Source organism: Moschus berezovskii, chromosome 11, assembly GCF_049115385.1.
Source record: "Moschus berezovskii isolate FMDL1 chromosome 11, NW_MosBer_1.0, whole genome shotgun sequence".
Classification (NCBI taxonomy): domain Eukaryota; kingdom Metazoa; phylum Chordata; class Mammalia; order Artiodactyla; family Moschidae; genus Moschus; species Moschus berezovskii.
The window spans coordinates 13,154,259-13,178,738 of record NC_142470.1 but is presented as its reverse complement, the minus strand read 5'-3'; the positions used below and the strand labels follow the sequence as shown (position 1 = coordinate 13,178,738).

The window sequence follows — 24,480 nt, the reverse complement described above, 5'->3', positions numbered from 1 at the left end:
TCTCTGCTTTTTAATATATGTACACTACAGTAATTGGGAATACTGGTTATCAGGTATATAAGAATATTGTTCAGTATTTTTGCACTATTCTGAGAGAATAAAATTATTTCATAATCAAGTATAAAATAATTAAAAACAGAAAAACTTTTAAAAATTAATAAATAATAAAATATGTAGGAATCCATACATTAAGCACAAGACATATAAAAAAATCAAGAGTCAAAAAATAAATTACAAAGGAAATAAAACAATATTTTAAGTTACAAGACATAGAAAAGAAAACATATCAAGACTGATGCACTTCAGATAAAGCAGTACTTAAAGGGAAATTTATCACTTTAAATACTCAAATTGAAAGAGAATAAAAAACATCAAGAAAAATAACAAAACATTCTACCTTAGAAAGCTCTAAAAGGCACAATAAAAAAACGCCAGAAGTATGTAGAAAGAAGACATTATAAAAATAAATAAAAAGTATTGAAATGCAGTATTGACAAGTTCATTTCAGTCGCTTAGTCATGTGCGACTCTAGGACCCCATGGACTGCAGTACACCAAGCTTCCCTGTCCATCACCAATTCCCAGAGCTTACTCAAACTTGTCCATTGAGTTGGTGATGCCATCCAACCATCTCTACATCTGTTGTCCTCTTCTCCTCCCACCTTCAACTCTTCCAGAAACAGGGTCTTTTCAAATGGGTCAGTTCTTTGCATCAGGTGGCCAAAGTATAAGAGTTTCAGCTTCATCATCACTCCTTCCAATGAATATTCAGGATTCATTTCCTTTAGGATGGACTGGTTAGATCTCCTTGCAGTCCAAGGGACTTTCAAGAGTCTTCTCCAATACCACAGTTCAAAAGCATCAATTGTTTGGCGCTCAGCTTTCTTTATAGTCCAACTCTCACATTCATGCATGATTTTGGGACAAAAATTGATAAGAGAGCCATTTAAAATAAACTAGTTGATTCTTTGAGAAACAAAAAGAACTGACAAACAGCTACCAGATAGTTAGGAAAAATGAGAAAAAGCAAATTAAATATACCATGAAAGGAAAGAATTCTCACTGATCAGCAGTGGCAAACTTTGTATGGATAAATTTGTCCAATTGGATGAAATAGACAAATTCTTTGGAAAAGAATATTTGATTCACTTGCTATACAGTAGAAATCAAGCACAACTTTGTAAACCAACTACACGTCAACATGTTTTTTAAAAAATAAATGGCAAAGGTAAGTCTGAGGATTGTGAATTTAGTTCACTTTTGTTCCCTTTTCTAGACATACTAAAGAATGACAATAATAGGCAGCTTGGACAGCTAGCCACTAAAGGCATGTTGTGGAAGCTATATGACTCCACCTAAGTTTTTAAAGAAACTAGCCAAAGCACAGAATGTACTGGAAAAAATCACACCCACTCCTGTCCTGAATACAGGGTTCTGATGGAAAAGACTAGACTCATGGGGCAATATTTGCCACCCCAAAGTGTCTCTTTGACTTGTCCATTAGTTCAAGTTGACAACAATTAAGGCCTAAAAGACTCAGGAAGAACCTCAACCTTTCCCAGAACTCCCTAAAAGAAGGTAGACAGAGGGCCCGTTCCAGGAGGGGAGCCATCCCCTAGATCACTCCGGTGTGAACTAGTGGTGGTAGACACAGAGGAACCTAACAAAGTCTGTGAAAACTTCTCTCTGTGCCCAGAGTTTATAAGACAGCACTTGTCATTCAGGAAACACACTGATGATTCACACTGTAGGATTTGGGGGTTTAAGTGAATGATTTTGAGATCACTTCTCTCAAAACATAAGTAAATATGGTAGGGAAAGGTATTGCTTTACAAACATATGAGTTCTACAGAGTGAAGCTGCAAAATATGGCTTTAGGATTAAAGTCCCTGAGAAGAGAGTGTGTGAATTCCCAAAAGCCTGCTCAGCGCCACCTTCATATCCTTGTTCCTGAGGCTGTAAATGAAGGGGTTCAGCATCGGTGTCACCACAGTGTAAAACACAGCCGAAAGCCTGTCCTCACCCCCAGAATGTGATGAGGGAGGACACAGGTAGACTCTGATTGCCATGCCATAGAACAAGAAGACCACTGTAAGGTGGGACCCACAGGTGGAGAAGGCCTTTTGCCTGCCAGAGGCAGATGGGACCCTGAGGATGCTGGAGATGATACGTGCGTATGACAGGATGATCAGGGAGAGAGGACCAGTCAGTATCATGGAGCCCACAGCGAACAGGGCTACCTGGTTGATGCTGGTGTCTGAGCAGGAGAGCTGCAGCAGAGGGACCACGTCACAGAAGAAGTGATGGATAGTGTTGTCCGCACAGAAAGAAAGTCTGGCCATGAGCAGGGTGTGCAAGAGGGCAGCGAGGCTGGTGAGAACCCAGCATGCTGCCAGAAAGAGCATGCACACAAGAGGACTCATGAGCGTGGAGTAGTGAAGGGGCCGGCAGATGGCCACGTAGTGGTCATAGGCCATCACCCCCAAGAGGAAGTCATCCAGTGCCCCGAATGTCATGAACAAGTGCATCTGGGCCAAACACCCCCCATAGGATATGGTCTGACTGTGAGTCTGAATGTTCACCAGCATCTTGGGAACCGTGGTGGAAGAAAAGCCGGCATCAGCCAAAGAGAGGTTGGCCAGGAAGAAGTACATGGGGGTGTGGAGGTGGGGGTCAGAGCTGATGGCCAGGATGATGAGCAGATTTCCTTAGCTTCCAAGTCCTTGGCTCATCTAATTCACAAGTGGTAAGAACGCCCATCTTTAACCCTAAGCATGCTTTGGAGCAGCATTTAATTGACTTCTCATGAATTTTATCATATATACCTTTCACAAATGAGTTTTCCAAATTCAGTGGAATGACGTCGCTTGCATCATATCACAAGGTAGTAAATACTAACTAGGACTCTGAAGCCACCTCCCGTATCCTTGAATAGTATACATCACAGCCACCTCTGAACTAACCTCTTTAGCTACAGAAAGCAGACATTAGGGAGCCGTTACTAGCTCTCATCATAAGACAGTAGGTGAGATGGAAGGCAGGACTGGGATCTTTGTGTGTCTCAGAGGGAAACTAAACCCTCCTGTTTCTAACAGCCCTCACCACATTTCTCCTGCTCAAACAGCATCACCACCAAGGGAACCCACCCTGCTCCTACAGGTCTCCTTTTAGCCTCAGAGGACTATGCCTCAAGCACCCAGGGCTCATCTTAACCTGTGACTCTGAGGACCCAGACCTCTGGCTGCATCGGGTCAGCAGGGGAGCAGCGCCCAGACCACAGTGAAGGATGTGAGAGGCGCTTTGTGCACTCACCACGTGCGTGTTTCTAGGTTCGGGGCCTCTGGGGGCTGGGTCTCCTGCTGCTCCTTGGGGACAAACATGGAATAATTGCTCTACTTCCTGCTCTAGCTCCTGGACCAGCGCTCACCAAGGAGCAGGCAGAGGGGAGTGCTGAGTGCATTGGTGGTTTCCCATTTGATAAGTTTTTTCCCCAGGAGTGTGTGTGTCTCTCTGCTCTTGGTGTGCTGATTGGTCTAGGGTATCTCCTGGGAAAGCTGGAAACTGTGGCAGAAAGGAGTCAGAATAGGAGGTGGAGGGGAAGTTTTTTGGATTCCAAACCTGGCCTCCGAATGCTCTGGTCCTCCACCTTAGGTGGGGGTGGGGGGGCTGGGAGATATTTGACTTCTATGAGCCCTTGGGATTCCTGTTCCTGCTAAGAGGGTGATTAGCTTAGACTGCTGGCTCCCACTTGAAAATAACCCTTGAGAAATTGGAATAAACTGAAACTCCAGGAAACCATAGTAATAGTATCAAAACATGGGAAACCCACAGAGAAAAGGAAGTCAGTTTTGGGCTGGAATGGGATGTGGGGCAGAACGGTGGGTCATGACTGGGCAGAGGAAGAAGGTCTCTTGCTTTTCTGTGAGAGGATGTTGGGGAAAAGTTAACTCAAGTCTCCCCTTGCCTCTCCCTGGCTCTTCCTGGAACAATCACAACCTCCCTCTGCTGAAAAAAATGGAAAACCAAGGCTTAGACATCTACACAAAGGACCTTCTGGATAATGAAATAGTGGAGAATAGAGTCAAAAGTCTAAGCCATTCACTCTTCAATTCTTCCTACCAAATACCTAAGGTTGAAGTACTACTATGGGTAGACTGCCTTTTCTTTTTTTCTTTTTTTTATAGTTTGGCTCAAAGTATATTGTAGACCAAAGGTTATTTTAACTGGGAATTACCACCCAGTGGTAATAAGCAGGTATTTTTTTTCTTCTTTTTCAAATTCCTTTCCCATTTAGGTTATTACAGAGTTTTGAGCAGTTCCCTGTGCTATTCAGTAAGTTATCTATTTTAAATATATCTGTACATACATGTCAATCCTAAATTCCATATCTATCCCTCTCCCCAACATTTCCCCACTGGTAAATTTGTTCTCTGTGAGCCTGTTTCTGTTTTGTAAAGATGTTCATCTGTATAATTTTTTTAGATGTGTATAAGTGATATCACAAGATATTTATGAGACTGTTTTTTCAAATCTTTTCTGTGGTTTTATAGAACACCATGATGACCTGCTTAAACTAATCTTTCAGAAATTACAAAATAACATAGTCTTCTTAATGGGTATCCCTCCTACCAGTGGCCCTCATTATGCTAAACTCTAATCCTTGGAGCTCTTTGCTTGATACCAAAATGAACAGAAAGCACTCTAACTCGCTTTCCTTACCTTCTGTGGTGACACCTCACCTGCCAGGGCTTAGGAGGATCATTTTGAACTAGACACTAGTTCATCTCTTCCTTGCCACTCTTCCATTCCAGCCTTCCTTTTCAGTTTTGCCCCCATTACAACTGGGATAGAAGCCAGACTGAGGACGGGTTGTCAGTTATCAACCACTCTCTATTTAACGCCCCACCCCCAGCTATACACCAGAGCTGCCCTGGCACACTGGTGATCTGCCGAAGTCACAAATTCTGCCAAAATTTTCTGCCTCTACAGGGGCAGAAAAAATTAAATTAGTATTTAATTAATTAATTTTAATTTATTATTAATTATTATCAATTAATTATTATTTTAAAAATTAAATTATTATTTAATTAATAATGCTAACCATGATCTCACTCAGGAAGTGGGGATCACGGCTCCAAATCATACCTGCAACAGTGTGGATAGCAGAGACAGGTCAGGAAAGATTAAAACTGGTCAAATTCAGAAACATCTTCCATCAAGTTATGCAGGCCCTTCCATCAGACAAATAGATCTGGAAAGGAGGTAGAAAGTGGACCACACTATGCCCAAATTAATTAGTCCCACCAATGCCTCAGGTCAAAGCACCGACGTGGTACAAAGTTTATTGCTCAGCCTTCTGGATTTGCATGACCCGGATATGACTACTTTGGACAAAAACTTTGGCCCAGCACACTGCAGGCTGATAGGTGGACCCACCTGGCAACGTGATAGCTCTAGGCTCTGTTTCAGCTGCGCCGCCACTCATACTTATGGAGGTTCTACCACACCACTAAAAAGCCTCTTGATGAAAGCGAAAGAGGAGAGTGAAAAGGTTGGCTTGAAGCTCAACATTCAGAAAACAAAGATCATGGCATATGGTCCCATCACTTCATGGGAAATAGATGGAAAAACAGCGGAAACAGTGTCAGACTTTATTTTGGTGGGCTCCAAAATCACTGCAGATGCTGATTGCAGCCATGAAATTAAAAGACGCTTTGTGAGAGTTGGACTGTGAAGAAAGCTGATCGCCGAAGAATTGATGCTTTTGAACTGTGGTGTTGGAGAAGACTCTTGAGAGTCCCTTGTACTGCAAGGAGATCCAACCAGTCCATTCTAAAGGAGATCAATCCTGGGTGTTCATTGGAAGGACTGATGCTAAAGCTGAAACTGCAATACTTTGGCCACCTCATGTGACGAGTTGACTCACTGGAAAAGACTCTGATGCTGGGAAAGGTTGGGGGCGGGAGGAGAAGGGGACGACAGAGAATGAGATGGCTGGATGGCATCACCAACTCTGTGGACATGAGTTTGAGTGAACTCCGGGAGTTGGTGATGGACAGGGAGGCCTGGCGTGCCGTGATTCATGGGGTCGCGGAGAGTCGGACACGACTGAGCGACTGAACTGAACTGAACTGAACTCCTTGGAAGGAAAGTTATGACCAACCTTGATAGTATATTAAAAAGCAGAGACATTACTTTGCCAACAAAGGTCCGTCTAGTCAAGGCAATGGTTTTTCCCGTGGTCATGTTTGGATGTGAGAGTTGGACTGTGAAGAAAACTGATCGCCGAAGAATTGATGCTTTTGAACTGTGGTATTGGAGAAGACTCTTGAGAGTCCCTTCGATTGCAAGGAGATCCAACCAGTCCATTCTAAAGGAGATCAATCCTGGGTGTTCATTGGAAGGACTGATGCTGAAGCTGAAACTGCTATAGTTTGGCCACCTCATGCGACGAGTTGACTCACTGGAAAAGACTCTGATGCTGGGAAAGGTTGGGGGCGGGAGGAGAAGGGGAAGACAGAGAATGAGATGGCTGGATGGCATCACCAACTCTGTGGACATGAGTTTGAGTGAACTCTGGGAGTTGGTGATGGACAGGGAGGCCTGGCGTGCCGTGATTCATGGGGTCGCGGAGAGTTGGACACGACTGAGTGACTGAACTGAACCACATCACTGCCATAGCCAATCATTAGATGAGGTCACAATGGCAGCCTCACTTTGCTGGAAAATTTCTCTATAGTGTTTAAATCAGTCCCTGTAGACCGTTTTAAACTTTCAAAGGAGTCACATCACATAGGAAGTAGCATGTATGCTCGCTGTGTGCCCCCTGTTAAGATTCTTGAATTCAGGCCCATATCCCACCTCTCAAAGTATACATTAGACCATTACTGAAAGGTCAATGGGAGCCTAACCTGAAGGTGCATACAGTGAGCCCTTTTGGAGTTATTTTATGTCCAGCATGATGGCAATAAAGCAGCACCTTTTTGAATCACTGAGTTCCTCATTTTCTAACTACATTTTTACATTTCTGAGACTCCCTGGCCAACATAGTTTTGTGCCTCGAAGTCCTAAAATCAGCCCAAGACTGTTGTAAACCCAGTTGGGTTCATGACCTCAAGCTCAACCAATACCATGCTGGCCTAATGGGTCACCAGATGACACCAGACTCACAGCTGGACCCTTACCTGGTGATGACATCAGACTCAAGCTGGGCTCATCTGGATGGTGACCTTGCTCCACCCATCGGGCTCAGCCAGGTGGACATTTCCACAGTTTTGAATCCTCTCTGTGTCTCCCCATGGTCTCTTCACCCTCCATACCCCTCCTGCTCTTCCTTTCCCTTCTTCCCCAGTCCAACCCCCACCTGCACAAGTTACTCTTTCTTCTCCTTCCATCCTTGCACTTCCTCCTCCTTCCCCAGATCTCTGCACTTTTAGCTTCACTCTGATAGACCACTGTCACCTGAAGATGAATCACAAAATAATTTTTGTGGAAGTGCCACTAAGTGAACAGCCATGTTTTAAAGCATATGAATTGTCGGGTAGTCAAAAGGCACCCTCTCTACTGCCTGGCCTTTTTGGACCCTATCCAATGGATCTTAAAGAAAGCTTCACAGTAACACAACCCCACTGCCTCTTCAGCTACTTGATGGGCCACATCTCTGAATCTTGACCTTGGTTGTTCTCCTGGTCTTCCCTTTAAAATACTAACTCCTTGCTGTTAACAGATGCAAACTATTATATGTAGAATGGCTAAAAAACAAGGTTCTACTATATAGCACAGGGAACTATATTCAGTAGCCTGTGGTAAACCATAATGGAAAAGAATATGAAAAAGAATGTATATATATATATATAAAATCTATGTATAACTGGATCACTTTCTGTAAAGCAGTAATTAACACATCACTGATTCAATTATGTTGTAATAAAAAATAAAATACTAACTGCAACTATCCAGAGTAGCCCCCTATTATCCCCTGATCAAAATGCTTACCAGAAACATATTAGTTCTTGGTTGCTCATACTGAATGCTAAGTCTAAGATTTTTAGCTCATGAAGATTATTCTTTCATTCCCCTAAGTATCCCTCATTCCTGCTCTGATCTAGGCCTCTTACTCAGTCTTCTCCTCATAATCTAACTTGCACTATCTGCATTTTGGGTTCCTGCCCATAAACAAAGCTCACCAACCATCTTCTCACCACCAAGCATGCTATATTCTTGCCAATTGCTTTATTCTGCTGACCACATGGGGGTCACCAGTGTTGCTGTGGAAGCCACAACATTGTACGACAAAATAAAATAATCAATACCAACCAAGAAATATCCAAAATATTATTTGAATGCACTGTTTGCCTGCCACCACCCTTGAAGCCCTGACTGAAAGGCAGTGCTCCCTGGCCACTGTGGTTGCTGACAGTCCCTTAGAGTATCTGCCATCAGCCAAGTGGGCATTTGTCCCCTGAAGGGTACATGTTGCAGTATGTGAATACACAACACAGAGTTAATCAGAGAGCACAGCACATGGTCTGTCCCTCCAGCAGAACATTTTCCCCAGTTCCACTCCTTAACCACGGAGAGTTCCCAAACTCTCTCTCTACTTTGTCAAAGCCAACCTACTTGCTCACACCCAGCTCTCCCCAGGAGTCCTTTAGTGTGAGTAATAAGCTTTCTCTTAAATTATCTTCCTGTCTTGAGTTATTCAGATGTCAGAGACATCATATGCCTTCTGATATATGTGCTGTGTATACCTATCAAAGATTTACAGTGTGAATATTCGATATACACACACATATTAATAATAAAGCAAAACATGGTAAAATGTTAGCCTTTCTGGAATGTGAGTGAAGGGCATACAGGAATTCATTTTATCATCTTTACAACATTTTTCTAAGTCTGAAATCATTTAAAAATTAAATTAAAAAATTCTGAGTCCCAGCTGGAACTCTGCCCAAGGTAAGTTTGAGCTTGGAACCGTGCCCGAGAAAGAAGGAATGCAAGTCAGCCCTGGCATTAGAGACACTCTCCCCCGTGACTCCTCCAGTCCCCTCTGGCTCCTGGACATGCTACTCCCAAAACGGGAGTAAGAAATTGGCCGATTAATCCACAGGAGCTCCTCCTGTACTATGAAGAGAAGCTGAGGATTTAAGCAACAGTCTGAAAGAGGTGTCTGAACTCATGACAAGCACAGGTCAGAAGGAGCTGGAAATCCACACTTGCTGAAGGATCTATTTGGGTTTGAGTGTGAGTATGTCTGTGTTCATGAGTGTTTGCGTGTGTGTGTATGCTTGTGTACGAGTTGTCTGATAGTCATGTGTGTTTCGTGTGTGCTTGTGTATTTATTGCTTGGCGGTTTGTGTATGTGGGCTGTTCATGATTGTGTACATGTTGTTTGATAGTCGTGTATGTGTGTCTAACTCAGAGCCTGGTTCTCTTCCTGAGTTAGTCCCAATCCAGTCCTGTTTTAGCACACGGAGCTCTAGTTATCAGCCTCTTAATGTGTGATTAGCAGCTCCTGAGTGGTGCCCATGATCTTAAATATCTGCCTCCTGTTGTCATGATGGGGCACGTCCCCTACCAGGCGGGCATCACAGCTCAGGGTGAGCGCTCAGCATCGGGGTTTCTGGAGCGGATGCCCAACCTCACCAAGGAACCACGATCAGACAGGGCTCAACCTCCACTCAGCAGCCAGAGCGTAGTGTGTGTCCAACCTGTGTTTGTGGGTGACACACTCGTGAGTGAGAGCTGGAATGTGTGTTGTTTGCTTCTGTCTGTGCGTGTGTCACCATGAGCACAGGTTGTTGTTGGTGGTGAATAGGCTTAGCCTACCCATGCTAACTGCCTTCACCTTGCAAGGATTTGGGGCACAAGCAAACCTCAATTAAGGGAGTGTGTGTGCTGCTTGGAGTGAGTGTGTGACTGGGTGTGCATGTGTGTTGTTGGTGTGTGTCTTGTGAGATATCGGATTTGTAGTTGGCCTTGTATATTTTTGACGGTGTGTATGTATAGTGATGAGCTATGTGTATGTGGTATGTTCATGGATTTCATCAGGTGTGCCATACTGTGCCAGCGGTGTGTTGTGAGTGTATTGTTGGATGACACGTGATTGTGCATTGTATATGTCTTGCTTTGTGTGTTAATTGATGACTTGTACATACACGACTATTTATGAACTTAACCACAGACTGGTGATCCTTCCCCTGGAATGAGTCTCAGACACAGGTGACAGGCATCCTCAGATCAGCAGGGTGTGTGTGTGCATGAGAGAGAGAGATTTGTATGTGTGTTTGAGGGCTCCTGACTTGCATCCATGACCTCAAATATCTCCTTACGTGACCTTCTTCTAGGGGAACATCAACTGATATAACCAATGCTCCAAATGACTGTTTCCTGTAAAGGAACCGCCCTCATTTTCAGACACCTGAGAGTGACTGAGTCCCTCAAAGTTTTGCATCTCTTTGCCTTAGTTAATGTCCCAGCAAAGAAACACTAGGCACCCTGCTAAATGAAGTTAGAGTGCAGGAGCTCCCCCCAAAAGAAACGGGTACAAGACCTTGGAAGACCACTTAATATTTTTATTTCAGTTTACATGTCTATAAAATGGAAGCTCACAAACTCTCAATAATTTCCATGGCTTAAACATAAGTTAATGTATGTGAAAGCCTTTTGGCAGCTAGAGAGTATACAAATATGAATGAAAGGAATTATCTAGGCAGAGCACTAAGAAAATTCAGGACAGCTTCAGTTTCCTTGCAGCCCTCAAATAACACAGAGTGTCTGGCATTCATGACAACGAAAGGGGATGCTTCCATATTAAAGGCACAGAATCTGATCAAACAAATAGTATTAGACTGAACTACATGAAGTAACTAATAGCTTAGCATTTTTAACCTACATAAAATGGCAATTTTATATGTGTAATACATATATATTCTTATTTGTATATTCCTATATATAGGTGTGGTATGTTCATGTGTATGTATGTATATGAATATAGTTCAATCTATATCTGTATAGGATATATACACATATGTATATGCCCCAGGTTCCATATATGTTTTTATACAGTACATCTATGTATGTATATATACACACATATCACCATATATATGTGAATATATATGCATCCCATCTCTGACAGCTACATCAGCTACATGCCTGTGAAATTTATATCATTTATGTTGTCATTTCCTAAAAGCTTAAAAGCAGAAAGAACACTAATTCTTAATACCATAAAGATTTTGTTGTAAGGCTGACACGTGTATTTAATTAGTAAATGTATGTAAAGTGTTAGTCGCTCAGTTGTGTCCAACTCTTTGCTACCCCATGAACTGTAGCAGGCTCTACAGCTCTACCAGGCTCTTCTGTCCATGGAATTCTCCAGGCAAGAATACTGAAGTGGGTTACCATTTCCTTATCCAGAGGATCTTCCCTACTCAGGGATCAAACCCGGGTCTCCTGCATTGCAGGCAGATTCTTTACCATCTGAGCCACCCGGGAAGCCCAATAATGTGTGAAAAACCCTTAGCATAGTGCTGGTAACATAGTATAATCCCCTAGGTGTTCACCATCATTATGAAAGATAGTCTATGGACTATTTTGTTTTGGGAGCTATCCTGGCATCAAGTGGTGTTAAGCCATTTCTAGAGGACCAATGAGTGTATAGCTACAGGTCAATGGCACTAACCAGGGTCCCGGGAGGTATTTCACAAGGCTCCAACCCCACCACCTCAGCCCAGAAACACCTGAGATCAGTTTTTAGAGACTCAACTACTATTTCTGCCACAGTGAAGTATTATGGTTTGGCTCCATCTCATTGGCATAAACTATCCCAGCATGTTTATAGAAAATACTCTCACAGAAGAAAGGGACCTTGCCTTTCTTCTTCACTGCTGCATTTTCAATCCTGAGTAGAGGGCAGGGTTCAGACTCAATGTTCAATAAATAATGATTGAATGGAACAGCAAACATCCTCTGGCCTTTGTGCAATGAGGTCTTGTTGGCTACTTCTGGGTATGATGTTTTCCTGGATCCAGACTGGGATAGAGCAAAGATGCACGCATTCACAGGGGCTAGAAATGAATAGGAAGATAGTTAAAAATTCATTGTTTTCTCAGAAAATGCAGTTCAGAATATATCCCTACCATTCTTCCTGATGTTCTTAAACCCTTTATCCCCAGCACAGTGTGAGACCTGAGAACCAGAGCAGCATGTTCGAGTTCCTCCTCCTGGGGCTCCCTATTCGGCCAGAGCAGGAGGACATGGTCTTCGCCCTGTTCCTGGGTGTGTACCTGACCACGGTGTTGGGCAACCTGCTCATCCTTCTGCTCATCAGGCTGGACCCTCGCCTCCACACCCCCATGTAATTCTTCCTCAGCCACTTGGCCCTCACTGACGTCTCCTTTTCATCTGTCACCCTCCCTAAGATGCTCACGAACATGCAGACTCGATGCCAAACTATCACATATGCAGGGTGCATTTCTCAGGTGTATTGCTTTATATTCTTCGGTTGCCTTGACAGCTTTCTTCTTGCCGTGATGGCCTATGACAGGTATGTGGCTGTGTGTCACCCTCTCCACTACACTGCCATCATGAGGGATGAGCTTTGTGTCATCCTAGTGGCTGGGTGCTGGCTCGCCGCTTGTGCCCAAGCTCTGTTGCACACCCTTCTTCTGGACCAGTTGACTTTCTGTGCAGGGACTGTCATCCCTCACTTCTGTGATCTCGCTGTCGTGCTCAAGTCCTCCTGCTCCGACACCTCCCTCAATGAGCTTCTCATCCTCACTGAAGGTGGACTGATCTTCACCTTGCCTTTGGGTGGCATCTTGGGCTCCTATATCCACATGGCAGCCATCATCCTGAAGGTCCGCTCCTTTGCAAGAATCTTCAAAGCGTTGTCTACCTGTGGTTCTCACCTCTTCGTAGTATTTTTATATTATGGGACAATTGCAGGTGTGTACTATTTCCCCTCGTCAGGCAACTCCAAAGTCAAGGACATAGTTGCTTCACTGATGTACATGGTGGTCACCCCCATGCTGAACCCCTTCATCTCCAGCCTGAGGAATAAGGATGTGAAACATGCTCTTCAGAAATTTTTTAGGACCATGGGCAACCCCGGCTATTGTTAATTCCTTCCCTATGTCATGGGCAATCATGAGGCTATAAAATATGTTTCCTTTAGAAGTTGTAACTTGGACAAATTTTATCACTGACACCATTTTTCTCTCAGCTTCATTTTATATTTTCTCTCATCTTTTTCTTCACCTGATTTTTTTTCCCTATCTGCTCTCTGAATTCTATGCATTAATGTTTCTGTACTGAAATTCCAACACTTCCTATGAAGGTCACTGCAAGCTGTGAGACTGAATCCACCCTGAGATTTTAGTTTTCTTGTCTCCATATTTTTCTTCAGTAATCTTTTCTGTCTTGTACTGATATCAACACATAGTTATAAGAATTTTTTTAATACCACCAAATTTCATTTATTTCATGTGTGAGGAATTCAGAAGAAGTTACCAAACTGGTTTATCTATGGAATGGTATCAATTACAGCTAGCATTAATTAATATACAATTTTAACGTGCCATTTATTTAATCCTCAGCACCATCCTCTTATAAGGATGCTAACATTTTCCAAATTTACAGAGAAGCAAAGAAAAATCCATGCTCTCCAGGTTGCACTAGTGGTAAAGAACATGCCAGCCAATACAGGAGACGTACAAGACAAAGATTCTATCCCTGGGTGGGGATGATCCTCTTGAGGAGAGCATGGCAACCCACTCTACTATTCTTGCCTGGAGAATCCCATGGACAGAGCAGACTGGCAGGCTACAGACCATAAGGTTGCAAAGAGTCAGATACACCTGAAGCAACTTATCACACAAAAGTCTGGAGAAATCAAGTAAGTAGCTGCCCTTATGGAGAAGGCAATGGCAAGCCACCCCAGTACTATTGCCAAGAAAATCCCATGGATGGAGGAGCCTGCTAGGCTGCAGTCCGTGGGGTCGCTAAGGGTCGGACACAACTGAGCGACTTCACTTTCACTTTTCACTTTCACACATTGGAGAAGGAAATGGCAACCCACTCCAGTGTTCTGGCCTAGAAAATCCCATGGATGGGGGAGCCTGGTGGGCTTCCGTCTATGGGGTCACACAGAGTTGGACACGACTGAAGTGACTTAGCAGCAACAGCAGCAGCAGCTGCCCTTACATATCTCAGACATGTATGACTTTAAAACCATGTGTTTAATCAGATTATTTCATTGCCATTATCTTGATCTCTGACACTGTTTACCAGTTTGGATGTTTTTGTCCTTATATAAAGTATACAATAAGTACTCGTTTGTGGTCCACTTTTTTGGTTCAGTGTCACTATGGCTAACTCAGTCTCAAGGCTTTATAGCTTTCTAACGTGTCTATATGCCTTCATGTATTCATCCATTCTAGTTTTCATTGGATTGTTTCCAGCTGGGACTTGTGTATATACCTAAGAATGGAGTTTAGGGTTCACAATGAATGCATATTTTCCGCCTTAATAGTTCACATCAGAAAATGAAAGTGTTCGTACCAGTCATCCTTGTAACATATGAAACAGTGTGGTCCACTCCCACACTACATTTATGCCATCTGTCTTTTCTACTGTATACATTATTATGGGTTTGCAGAACTGTGTTATGATTTTAAGTTACATTTGTCTGATAACTCCTACAGTTTGTCCCCTTTGCCTCTAATTGTTAATCATTTGGGTATCTTCTCTTACAAAGGACCTGTTCCTGGTTCTTTGCTGCTGTTTTATTGGGTAGTCTGCTTTTATAAATTACTTTCCAGGAATTCTTTAAATATGCTAGCTATGACCCCTTTTTTGGCTATATATATATATATATGTATATATACAGAGAGAGCATTTTCTTTCATTATGTGGCTTGCTTGTTCACTGTATTAATGATTCTTTTGTCAAACAGAAGTTCTAATCTTAATGTAATATATATATTTTTCCAAACTGGTTAATTCTGTTTGTGTCCTGTTGAAGAAATCTTTGTCTATCTAAAATAAATAAAGACATTACTCTAAGGTTTTTCCTTTTAAATCTCTTGTTTTGTCTTTAATATGCTTTGATATTTGTATTTAAAATCCATCTGGGTTCACTTATTTTGTGTGTTTTGGATGTGGATTCAGATTAGTTTTTTTCCACATGGATATCCAATAGATACACAAGAATTTACTAAAAATTATATCCTTTCCCCACTAAAACTACAAAATAATTTTATCATTTTTATCATAAATCAAATGACTGAATATGTTGTCTTCACTATTTTTTCCTTTCATTTAAATTTTAGATTCTGCTTGACAAAAACCAAACCAAACTATTGTTATTTTATTTGGGAGGTCATTGAACATATAAATCAGCTTGGGGAGAACTGCCATCTTTAAAGTGAGATAACTGTAGCATGCAATCAGTATTACATTCTTTTTGTTCGACAAATAATATTTAGTTGTATGGACAGACCATGCTTTATTTATGCAGTCTTTAGTTGCTTGACACTGAATTCCTTTACAGTTTTTTTGGCTATTCTGGCTGCTCAGAATGTTCACGTACAAATTTTTGTGGGCCTGTGTTCATTTCTATTGGATATATACCTAAGATTGGATTTTGAAGGATCATATTGTAAGTCTATATTTAACTTTTGAGGAACGACCAGACTGTTTTCCAAAGTAGTCACACCATTTTACATTCCCACCAGGAATAAGAGAAAGTTTCGATTTCTCCACCTCCTCACCAGGACTTGAAATTGTTTTCCTTTTTGGTTTTCATTATCACAGTGGGATTGAAGTGGTATCTCATTGTAGTTTTGATTTTTAGTTCTCTAAAGATGCTGAGCATTTTTTCATGTGCTTATTGGCCTTCTTTGTATCTTCAGAGAAATGTCTAGTCAGATCCTTTGTCCACTTTTAAACTGGATTTTTTCTAGCAAGTTGTAAAAGTTATACATATATACTTTAGAAGCAAGTCCTTTATCAGATATGTAATTTGCAAATATTTTCCCATTTCTCACTTCTGTGAAAAGTGAGTTAAATTTTCATTTTCTTGATAATACTACTTTAAGCATGAAAACTTTAATTTTCATGAAATCTAATTTATTTTTTTTATTGGAGGCTAATTACTTTACAATAATGTATTGGTTGGTTTTGCAATATATTGACATGAATCCACCCCGGGTGTACATGTGTTCCCCTTCTTGAACCCCCCTCCCACCTCCCTTCTCCCCATATCCTCCCTCCAGGTCATCCCCATGCACCAGCCCCAAGCATCCTGTATCATGAGTCGAACCTGGACTGGTGATTCGTTTCACAATAATTATTTTTTTCTTATGATACTTGTGTCAGGTCTAAAAACGTTTTGTCAAACTCAAGGTCATGGAAGTTTAGTCCTGTGCTTTTTGTAATAGTTTTATATTTTAGCTCTTACTTTTAGGAATATAGTACATTTTGAGTTAATTAGTTGACTCACTGGAAAAGACTCTGATGCTGGGAGGGATTGGGGGCGGGAGGAGACGGGGACGACAGAGAATGAGATGGCTGGATGGAATCACCGACTCCATGGACATGAGTTTGAGTGAACTCCGGGAGTTGGTGATGGACAGGGGGGCCTGGCGTGCTGTGATTCATGGGGTCGCAAAGAGTCAGACATGACTGAGCAACTGAACTGAACTGAGTTAATTTTGTGTACATAGAGGAAAAGGAGCTCAAATTTATTCTTTTGTATATGTTCAGTTTTCCTAGTACCATTCGTTAAGAAGGTGTTTCTTTCCCACACTGAACTGTCTTGACACCTTATCAAAATTCAAATGTGTATAAATATAAGGGATTACTTCTGGGTTCTCAGCTCCATTCCAATGATCTACATATCTATCTTCATGCCTGTATCATTCTATCTTGATTATCAGAGTTTTATATTAAGTTTCAAAATTGGAAATCAGAGCATGTGAATCCTGGCACTGTTCTACCCTCTCAAGATATTTTTTGTTAGTTTGGATTCCTTAAATTTGCATATGTAGATTAAGATCAGCTTGTCATTTTCTGCAAAGAAGCCAGCTGAGATTTTGGCAGAAATTATATTGAATAGATATATAGATCAGTTTGGGGAGTCTTGCTCCCTTAACAATATTATTTCTTAAGCTATGAACATAGGTATATTTATACCTTTAATTTATTTCTACACTACTTTGCTGTTTTCAAAGAATGAATTTTGCACTGATTTTGATAAATTTATTCATAAACATGGTATTCTTTTAGTGCTATTGTAAGTAGAATTGTTTTGTTAGTTTCATTGTTCCTTGCTAATGTGTAGAAATACCACTGAGCTTTGTATATTTCACTTTGCAATCTTTTGAACTCGTTTATTAGTTTGTTTTGGGATTCTTTAGAATCTTATATATTTAAAATCACCTGGAAATAAAGTTTTTCTCTCTTCTTTTCAATCTTGATACCTTTTACTTTCTTGCCTAATTTCACTGGCTAGTGTTCCTGAACACTACAGAAGAAAGCCTAGATACAGTTGATGGCATACAACACTGTGAATAACTTAATGCCACTGAATTATGCACTTGAATTTGTTAAAATGGTAAATTTTATGATATGCACATTTTACCAAGATAAAAAATAATAAGTGGTATATATATACAATGGAATATTACTCTGCCATCAAAAGGAACAAAATAGGGTCATTTGTAGAGACATAGATGGACCTGGAGTCTGTCATACAGAATGAAATAAGTCAGAAAAACAAATATCATATATTAACACATATATGTGGAATCTAGAAAAATGGTACAGATGGACGTATTTCCAAGGCAGCAATAGAGATGCAGAGAATAAACATGTGGATACAAGAGGGGCAGGGGAGAGTGGGACAAATTGGGAGATTGGGATTGACATATGCACACTACCATGTGTAAAATAGATAGCTAGTGGAAACTACTATAAAGCACAGGAAGCTCGACTTTGTGTTCTGTGATGACCTAGAGGGGTGAGGTGGGGGTGATGTGAAGGAGGTCCAAGAGGGAAGGGATATATGTATGCATATGTCTGATTCACTTCATTGCAGCAGGAACTAACACAACATTGTTCCATAAGAAAGATAAAAGGAAGATTAATAAAAAATGTAATATGAATCCTAGAAGAACAAAAAATAAGATTGGAAGAAAAAGATTTAGAAAAATAATGGAGACAAATTTATTCAGAGTTCAATATTAACCACTTCATATTTCAAGAGTCTATAAAGTAACAAAAAGGAGAGAAAATAAAAACCTCCATAGGCTTAATAGATTTTAAGAATTTCAAAGTCAAAGAGAAAATTCTGAGAGAAAAGGAAGTTTTCCTACAAAGGAACAGTAATCATAGTCACATCAGACTTCTTAATAGCTTCCCTGTATGTAAAAAGACAGTGACATGTTTATGATGCATAGGGAAATACAACTTTGACCCCAAATTTTTATATTCAGTAATGCTGTTACTTTTTAATATATTATCAAGGTTGATCATAACTTTCCTTCCAAGGAGTAAGCGTCTTTTAATTTCATGGCTGCAATCAGCATCTGCAGTGATTTTGGTCCAAAAAAATAAAGTCTGACACTGTTTCCACTGTTTTTCCATCTATTTCCCATGAAGTGATGGGACCAGATGCCATGATCTTTGTTTTCTGAATGTTGAGCTTCAAGTCAACCTTTTCACTCTCCTCTTTTACTTTCATCAAGAGGCTTTTGAGTTCCTCTTCACTTTCTGCCATAAGGGTAGTGTCATCTGCATATCTGAGATTATTGATATTTCTCCTAGCAATCTTGATTCCAGCTTGTGCTTCTTCCAGCCCAGCGTTCCTCATGAGGTACTCTGCATATAAGTTAAATAAGCAGGGTGACAATATACAACCTTGACGTACTCCTTTTCCTATTTGGAACCAGTCTGTTGTTCCATGTAAAGTTCTGACTGTTGCTTCCTGACCTGCATACAGGTTTCTCAAGAGGCAGGTCAGGTGGTCTGGTATTCCCATCTCTTTCAGAATGTTCCACAGTTTATTGTGATCCACACAGTCAAAGGCTTTGGCATAGTCAATGAAGCAGAAATAGATGGTTTTCTGGAACTCTCTTGCTTTATCCATGATCCAGCGGCTGTTGGCAATTTGATCTCTGGTTCCTCTGACTTTTCTAAAACCTGCTTGAACATCTGGGATTTCACGGTTCACATATTGCTGAAGCCTGGCTTGGAGAATTTTGAGCATGACTTTACTAGCGTGTGAGATGAGTGCAATTGTGTGGTAGTTTGAGCATTCTTTGGCATTACTTTGCCAACAAAGGTCCGTCTAGTCACGGCTATGGTTTTTCCCGTGGTCATGTATGGAGGTGAGAGTTGGACTGTGAAGAAAGCTGATCGCCAAAGAATTGATGCTTTTGAACTGTGGTGCTGGAAAAGACTCTTGAGAGTCCCTTGTACCGCAAGGAGATCCAACCAGTCCATTCTAAGGGAGATCGATCCTGGGTGTTCATTGGAAGGACTGATGCTAAAGCTGAAACTGCAATACTTTGGCCACCTCATGCGACGAGTTGACTCACTGGAAAAGACTCTGATGCTGGGGAGGGTTGGGGGCGGGAGGAGAAGGGGACGACAGAGAATGAGATGGCTGGATGGCATCACCGACTCTGTGGACATGAGTTTGAGTGAACTCCGGGAGATGGTGATGGACAGGGAGGCCTGGCGTGCTGTGATTCATGGGGTTGCGGAGAGTCGGACACGACTGAGCGACTGAACTGAATTGAACTGAATGCTGTTATTTAAATGTAGAGATATTTTCAATTATTTTTAGATGTATAAAGCCTCAAAAGTTTTGCCACACACAGAGACTTGTGGAGGAAATACTCAAATAGAAAGAAAAGTTTTAGGAAATTCTGAAAGATGTGTGGAAATGCAGATGTGGAAGCAATTTAAATGTCTATTGACAGAGGAAAGGATAAAGAAGGTATGGTACATTATACACATTGGAACATTACTGTCATTTGAAACAATGATGCCATTTGCAGCAGCATGGAAGGACCTAGAGATTATCATCCTGAGTGAAGTAAGTCAGGCAGAGAAAAACGATTACCATATGATACCACTCATATGTGAATCTAATTTTTAAATAACACTTATGTGTGGAATCTAATTTTTAAAAGATACAAATGAATTTATTTACAAAACAGAAATAGACTTACAGATGTGGAAAACAAACTTATGGTTACCAAAGGGGAAACATTGGAGGTGTGGGGGGAGATAAATCAGGATATGAATATACACACAATGCTTAATATATACATACACATACTTACGTACTGTATATAAGATAGATAACCAATAAAGATCTACTGTATATCATAGTGAACCCTCTGCAATATCCTGTAATAACTTATATGAGAAAAGAATCTCCTAAAAAATGAATCAATATATGTATATGTATAACTGAATCACTTTGCTATACACCTGAAACTAATGCAATACTATAAATCAACACTACTTTAATAAAATTAAAATTTAAAAAACTCAAAAAATAAAAAATATCCTCTTGACAGCAAAAATAGCTCAAATATTTCTTTAAAATTTAGGCTTTTTTAAAAAGGTTAAGCTAAAAGAAAAATTACAAAGTATATCCCTTATAAATAGTATTAAAATTTCTATCATTATCCAAAGATAATCAACCCAATAAAAATAGGCAGACTTTTCTAAAAAGAAGATATAAGAATGACTAATAGGCATATGAAAATGTGTTCAACATTATTAAGAATTGGAAAGATGAGAAGTCAAACCAAAATGAGGTACCACTTCATGTACATTTATTATAGAATGGCAAAAATATACTTCTATTGTGGGAGAATATTTTTTTCGAGAGAATATTTTTGACTTATTTACCTGAAAACCAAAGTTTAAAAAGGATAAGAGAATTTCGAGTCACAGAGTAAGTTCATTTAGAGTTTGAGGATTGGGACTGGGCAAGGAACCAAAGTTTTCCAACAATGGGTCCTTTAGAGACCGGTATTCCCAGATGTCTCTGCTACTTCCAACAGGCAGCTCTGGGGATTGTGACAGACACTACACGTGGATAACTTCTCTTTTCCTGGGCGTCTCTTCAGTCTGGTTGACTAAGGATCTGGAATGGCCTGACCTCCTTTCTCCTTCATTGGAGCAAATGAGGGTTCTCTGTCCCTTCCTTAAACAGAAGGGAGGAGGCTGTCTTTTCATCTGGCCATCAAATATGGCTTCTCCACTTTTGCCAAGTGAGAACTGAGAGCCCAAGAGTCAAACCTCTCTCTTAATGTGAAGAAATGATGACCCTTCCTGGCCCACTGTGGGACAGACAGTAAGTCATTGGCCATACTTCCTGCTTCTTGGTCAGTCGAGGGAAACAGAGTGGTCTGCTGGAAATAGTCGCAGGATACCTGTTTCTGGTACCAGTTGTAGTGTGGGTCTTCAGCAGATTACAGTCTATCATTTTCTCATTCATAAAATGGGAGTTGTATTAGATGGCCTATTGGGCTTTAACGTGTGCTCTTTCACTGTTCTTACTCATATATCAACATGTGTGTTTCAATTTTATAAAAATAGTTATAAATACACATGCTCTTCTGAAATTCTACCTTTTAAAATTGGTAAATGATTATATAATTATTTATAATTATTACATGTTATTGTATTATAAACATTATATTAATTTAATCTTTTAAATTAAGTTAAATATTGTTTGCTTGATAGTGCTATTACTCAGTGAAAAAAGCAAAGTAACATATAAAAAAAACAGTACCTGACATGTTTCATGGGGATGGTTGAAATAGAACAGTCTTTTGGACTCTGTGGGAGAGGGCGAGGGTGGGATGATTTGGGAGAATGGCATTGAAACATGTATATTATAATATGTGAAACGAATCACCAGTCCAGGTTGTTGCATGATACAGGTTGCTTGGGGCTGATGTACTGGGATGAACCAGAGGGATAGTATGGGGAGGGAGGTGTGTACACCCGGGGCAGATTCATGTCAATGTATGGCAAAACCAATACAATATTGTAAAGTAATTAGCCTTCAATTAAAATAAATAAATTTTAAAAAATATGTAAGGGAAAATAATCTGAAAATATAAATAAATACATATGTGTGTATCAGTTCAGTTCAGTCGCTCAGGATTGTCCGACTCTTTGCTACCCCATGAATCACAGCACGCCAGGCCTCCCTGTCCATCACCAACTCCTGGAGTTCACTCAAACTCACCTCCATCGAGTCGGTGATGCCACTCAGCCATCTCATTCTCTGTTGTCCCCTTCTCCTGCCCCCAATCCCTCCCAGCATCAGAGTCTTTTCCAGTGAGTCAACTCTTTGCATGAGGTAGCCAAAGTATTGAAGCTTCAGCTTTATGGAAAATAAATTAATAGTCGCTTGTTTTGTTTTTTTTTTTAAAAAGAAATAGTTCAAAGGAGCTTTGGATATCTGATCAAGTGCTGACATCCATCTATAACTTTATAGAGTCTGATCCAAATTGTCTTTTTAAATGTGCACAATTATAAATCGAAGCTTTACCAAAACAGAATTGTCAAACCATGTTTATTTTTTTTAAACAGTGGTTCAGAGTACTTCCAACACAGCATTATTTTACGTTCTTGCTATTTATAATAACATTTATTTCATACAGAATTCCAGACATGGACAGAAGAAACCAGACGGACACGTATGAATTTCTTCTCATGGGCTTTTCTGATCACCCAGAGCAGCAGACTCTCCTGTTTGGGCTCTTCCTGGGCATGTACCTGGTCACCGTCTGGGGGAACCTGCTTATCATCCTGGCCATTGGCTCTGACATGCACCTCCACACCCCCATGTACCTCTTCCTGGCCAACCTGTCCTTCTCTGACATCGGCTTTATCTCTACAGTCATTCCCAAGATGCTCAATAATATTGGCTCAGGAAGTAAACGGATTTCTTATGGCGGGTGCCTGATACAACTCTATTTCTTTGGCCTGTTTGCAGACCTGGACAACTTTCTCCTGGCTGTGATGGCACTGGACCGCTACGTGGCCATCAGCCAACCTCTCCATTATGCCATTACCATGAACTCCCAACGCTGCGTCCTGTTGGTGGCTGGGTCATGGGTGGTCACTATCTTCCATGCCCTAGTGCACACCCTCCTGGTGACCAGGCTTTCCTTCTGTGGCCCCAATGTTATCCCCCACTTCTTCTGTGATCTGGTCCCACTCCTAAAGCTGGCCTGCTCCAGCACTTATGTCAATGAGCTGGTGCTCATCCTGGTGGCAGGAACATTGTTAATTGGACCCTTTGTCTGCATCCTTACATCTTACTTTTACATTGCATTGGCTATCCTAGGAATCGATTCCCAAAAGGGTAAGCAAAAGGCCTTCTCCAACTGCACCTCGCACCTGTCTGTTGTCTCTCTGTTTTACACCACAGCAATTGGGGTCTATTTATGTCCCCCATCATCCCCTTCTGGTGGAAAGGACCAAGTCTTCTCAGTAATGTACACGGTGGTGACCCCTATGTTGAACCCCTTCATCTACAGCCTGAGAAACAGGGATATAAAGGGGGCACTGGGGAAAATACTCAGAAGAAACACGCTTAACACTCTTCCTTGGGACTGAAAGTTCCAAGTCTCCAAGACTCAGAGCTGAGGGTTGAAAAATAGTCTCCTAAGAGCCTAACCACTATAGTGTACCTGAACCTGAGACTTCTCTTTTCCTCATATTTACATTTCAGGGAAGGGACCGCTGACATCAGTAACCACTAATCATCCCTGTGAAGTGTCCATGCTCTGAGCAGTTTACTGCTCACTTTCAAAATGGTTCTTGCTTATTTTTACTAGATGCCTACCTGAAGTCCACAGGTAGGGAGCTTGTGTGTGTGTGTGTGTATATATATATATATATATATATATACGTGCCATGAAAATGAAAGTGAAATTCTTATTTCGCTGAAGTCACAAAGGAACTATGGAGGATATCTCTAGTCCAAGAATACAGGAGTGAATGTGATTGGTAGAATGAAATACAAAGGAAATAATCTGATACTTTATCTTAAACAAGCAGTGATCTATGGAAGAATAAGGATGGGGCTATAAGTTCTGGGTTCCAATGCTGGCTTTGACATTACATATTGTATGACAGCTAATTGTATGATCACTAATCACTAAACATCTCTGAGCATTAGTTTCCCTATTTGTAAAATAAAGTGATTGCATTATATGAGTTGAAGCCCCTGCATACATGTTCCCCAGTTCTAATAATATTAGTGTTATAGTAACAAGAATTCAAGACAACGTCAGAAGTTACAAGTCAGAACCAAAGTCCACCACTTCACACTGTATAAATTTAGGAACATTCTTTCTCTGAGTTTCGCTTTCATGTGTACAGCAAAGTGATTCAGTTTTACTTATATACCTTTCTGATTCTTTTTCATTACA

General features: G+C 40.9%; 2 protein-coding genes and 1 pseudogene across 2 annotated transcripts; 2 read left to right on the top strand and 1 right to left on the bottom strand.

Moving 5' to 3' along the window:
- Nucleotides 1-1,879: 1,879 nt before the first annotated feature.
- LOC129539992 (olfactory receptor 1N1-like) lies at nucleotides 1,880-5,484 on the bottom strand. The gene is made up of 2 exons (XM_088841770.1): nucleotides 5,436-5,484; nucleotides 1,880-2,706 (listed from the first exon to the last, which is right to left on the bottom strand). The coding sequence occupies exons 1-2, from the start codon at nucleotides 5,482-5,484 to the stop codon at nucleotides 1,880-1,882; spliced, it is 876 nt and encodes a 291-aa protein (XP_088697896.1).
- Nucleotides 5,485-9,558: 4,074 nt separating this feature from the next.
- LOC129539991 (olfactory receptor 1J2-like) lies at nucleotides 9,559-13,126 on the top strand (annotated as a pseudogene).
- Nucleotides 13,127-22,711: 9,585 nt separating this feature from the next.
- Nucleotides 22,712-23,662, top strand: LOC148776079 (olfactory receptor 1f45-like). The gene has a single exon (XM_088841769.1). The coding sequence runs from the start codon at nucleotides 22,712-22,714 to the stop codon at nucleotides 23,660-23,662; it is 951 nt and encodes a 316-aa protein (XP_088697895.1).
- Nucleotides 23,663-24,480: the final 818 nt, after the last annotated feature.

Coding starts and splice junctions, on each gene's coding strand:
- LOC129539992 (XM_088841770.1), bottom strand. CDS start 5,484: ATGAGTGGCGGCGCAGCTGAAACAGAGCCTAGAGCTATCACGTTGCCA. Junction 2,707..5,435: donor TAGAGCTATCACGTTGCCAG/GTGGGTCCACCT, acceptor TTGGAAGCTAAG/GAAATCTGCTCATCATCCTG.
- LOC148776079 (XM_088841769.1), top strand. CDS start 22,712: ATGGACAGAAGAAACCAGACGGACACGTATGAATTTCTTCTCATGGGC.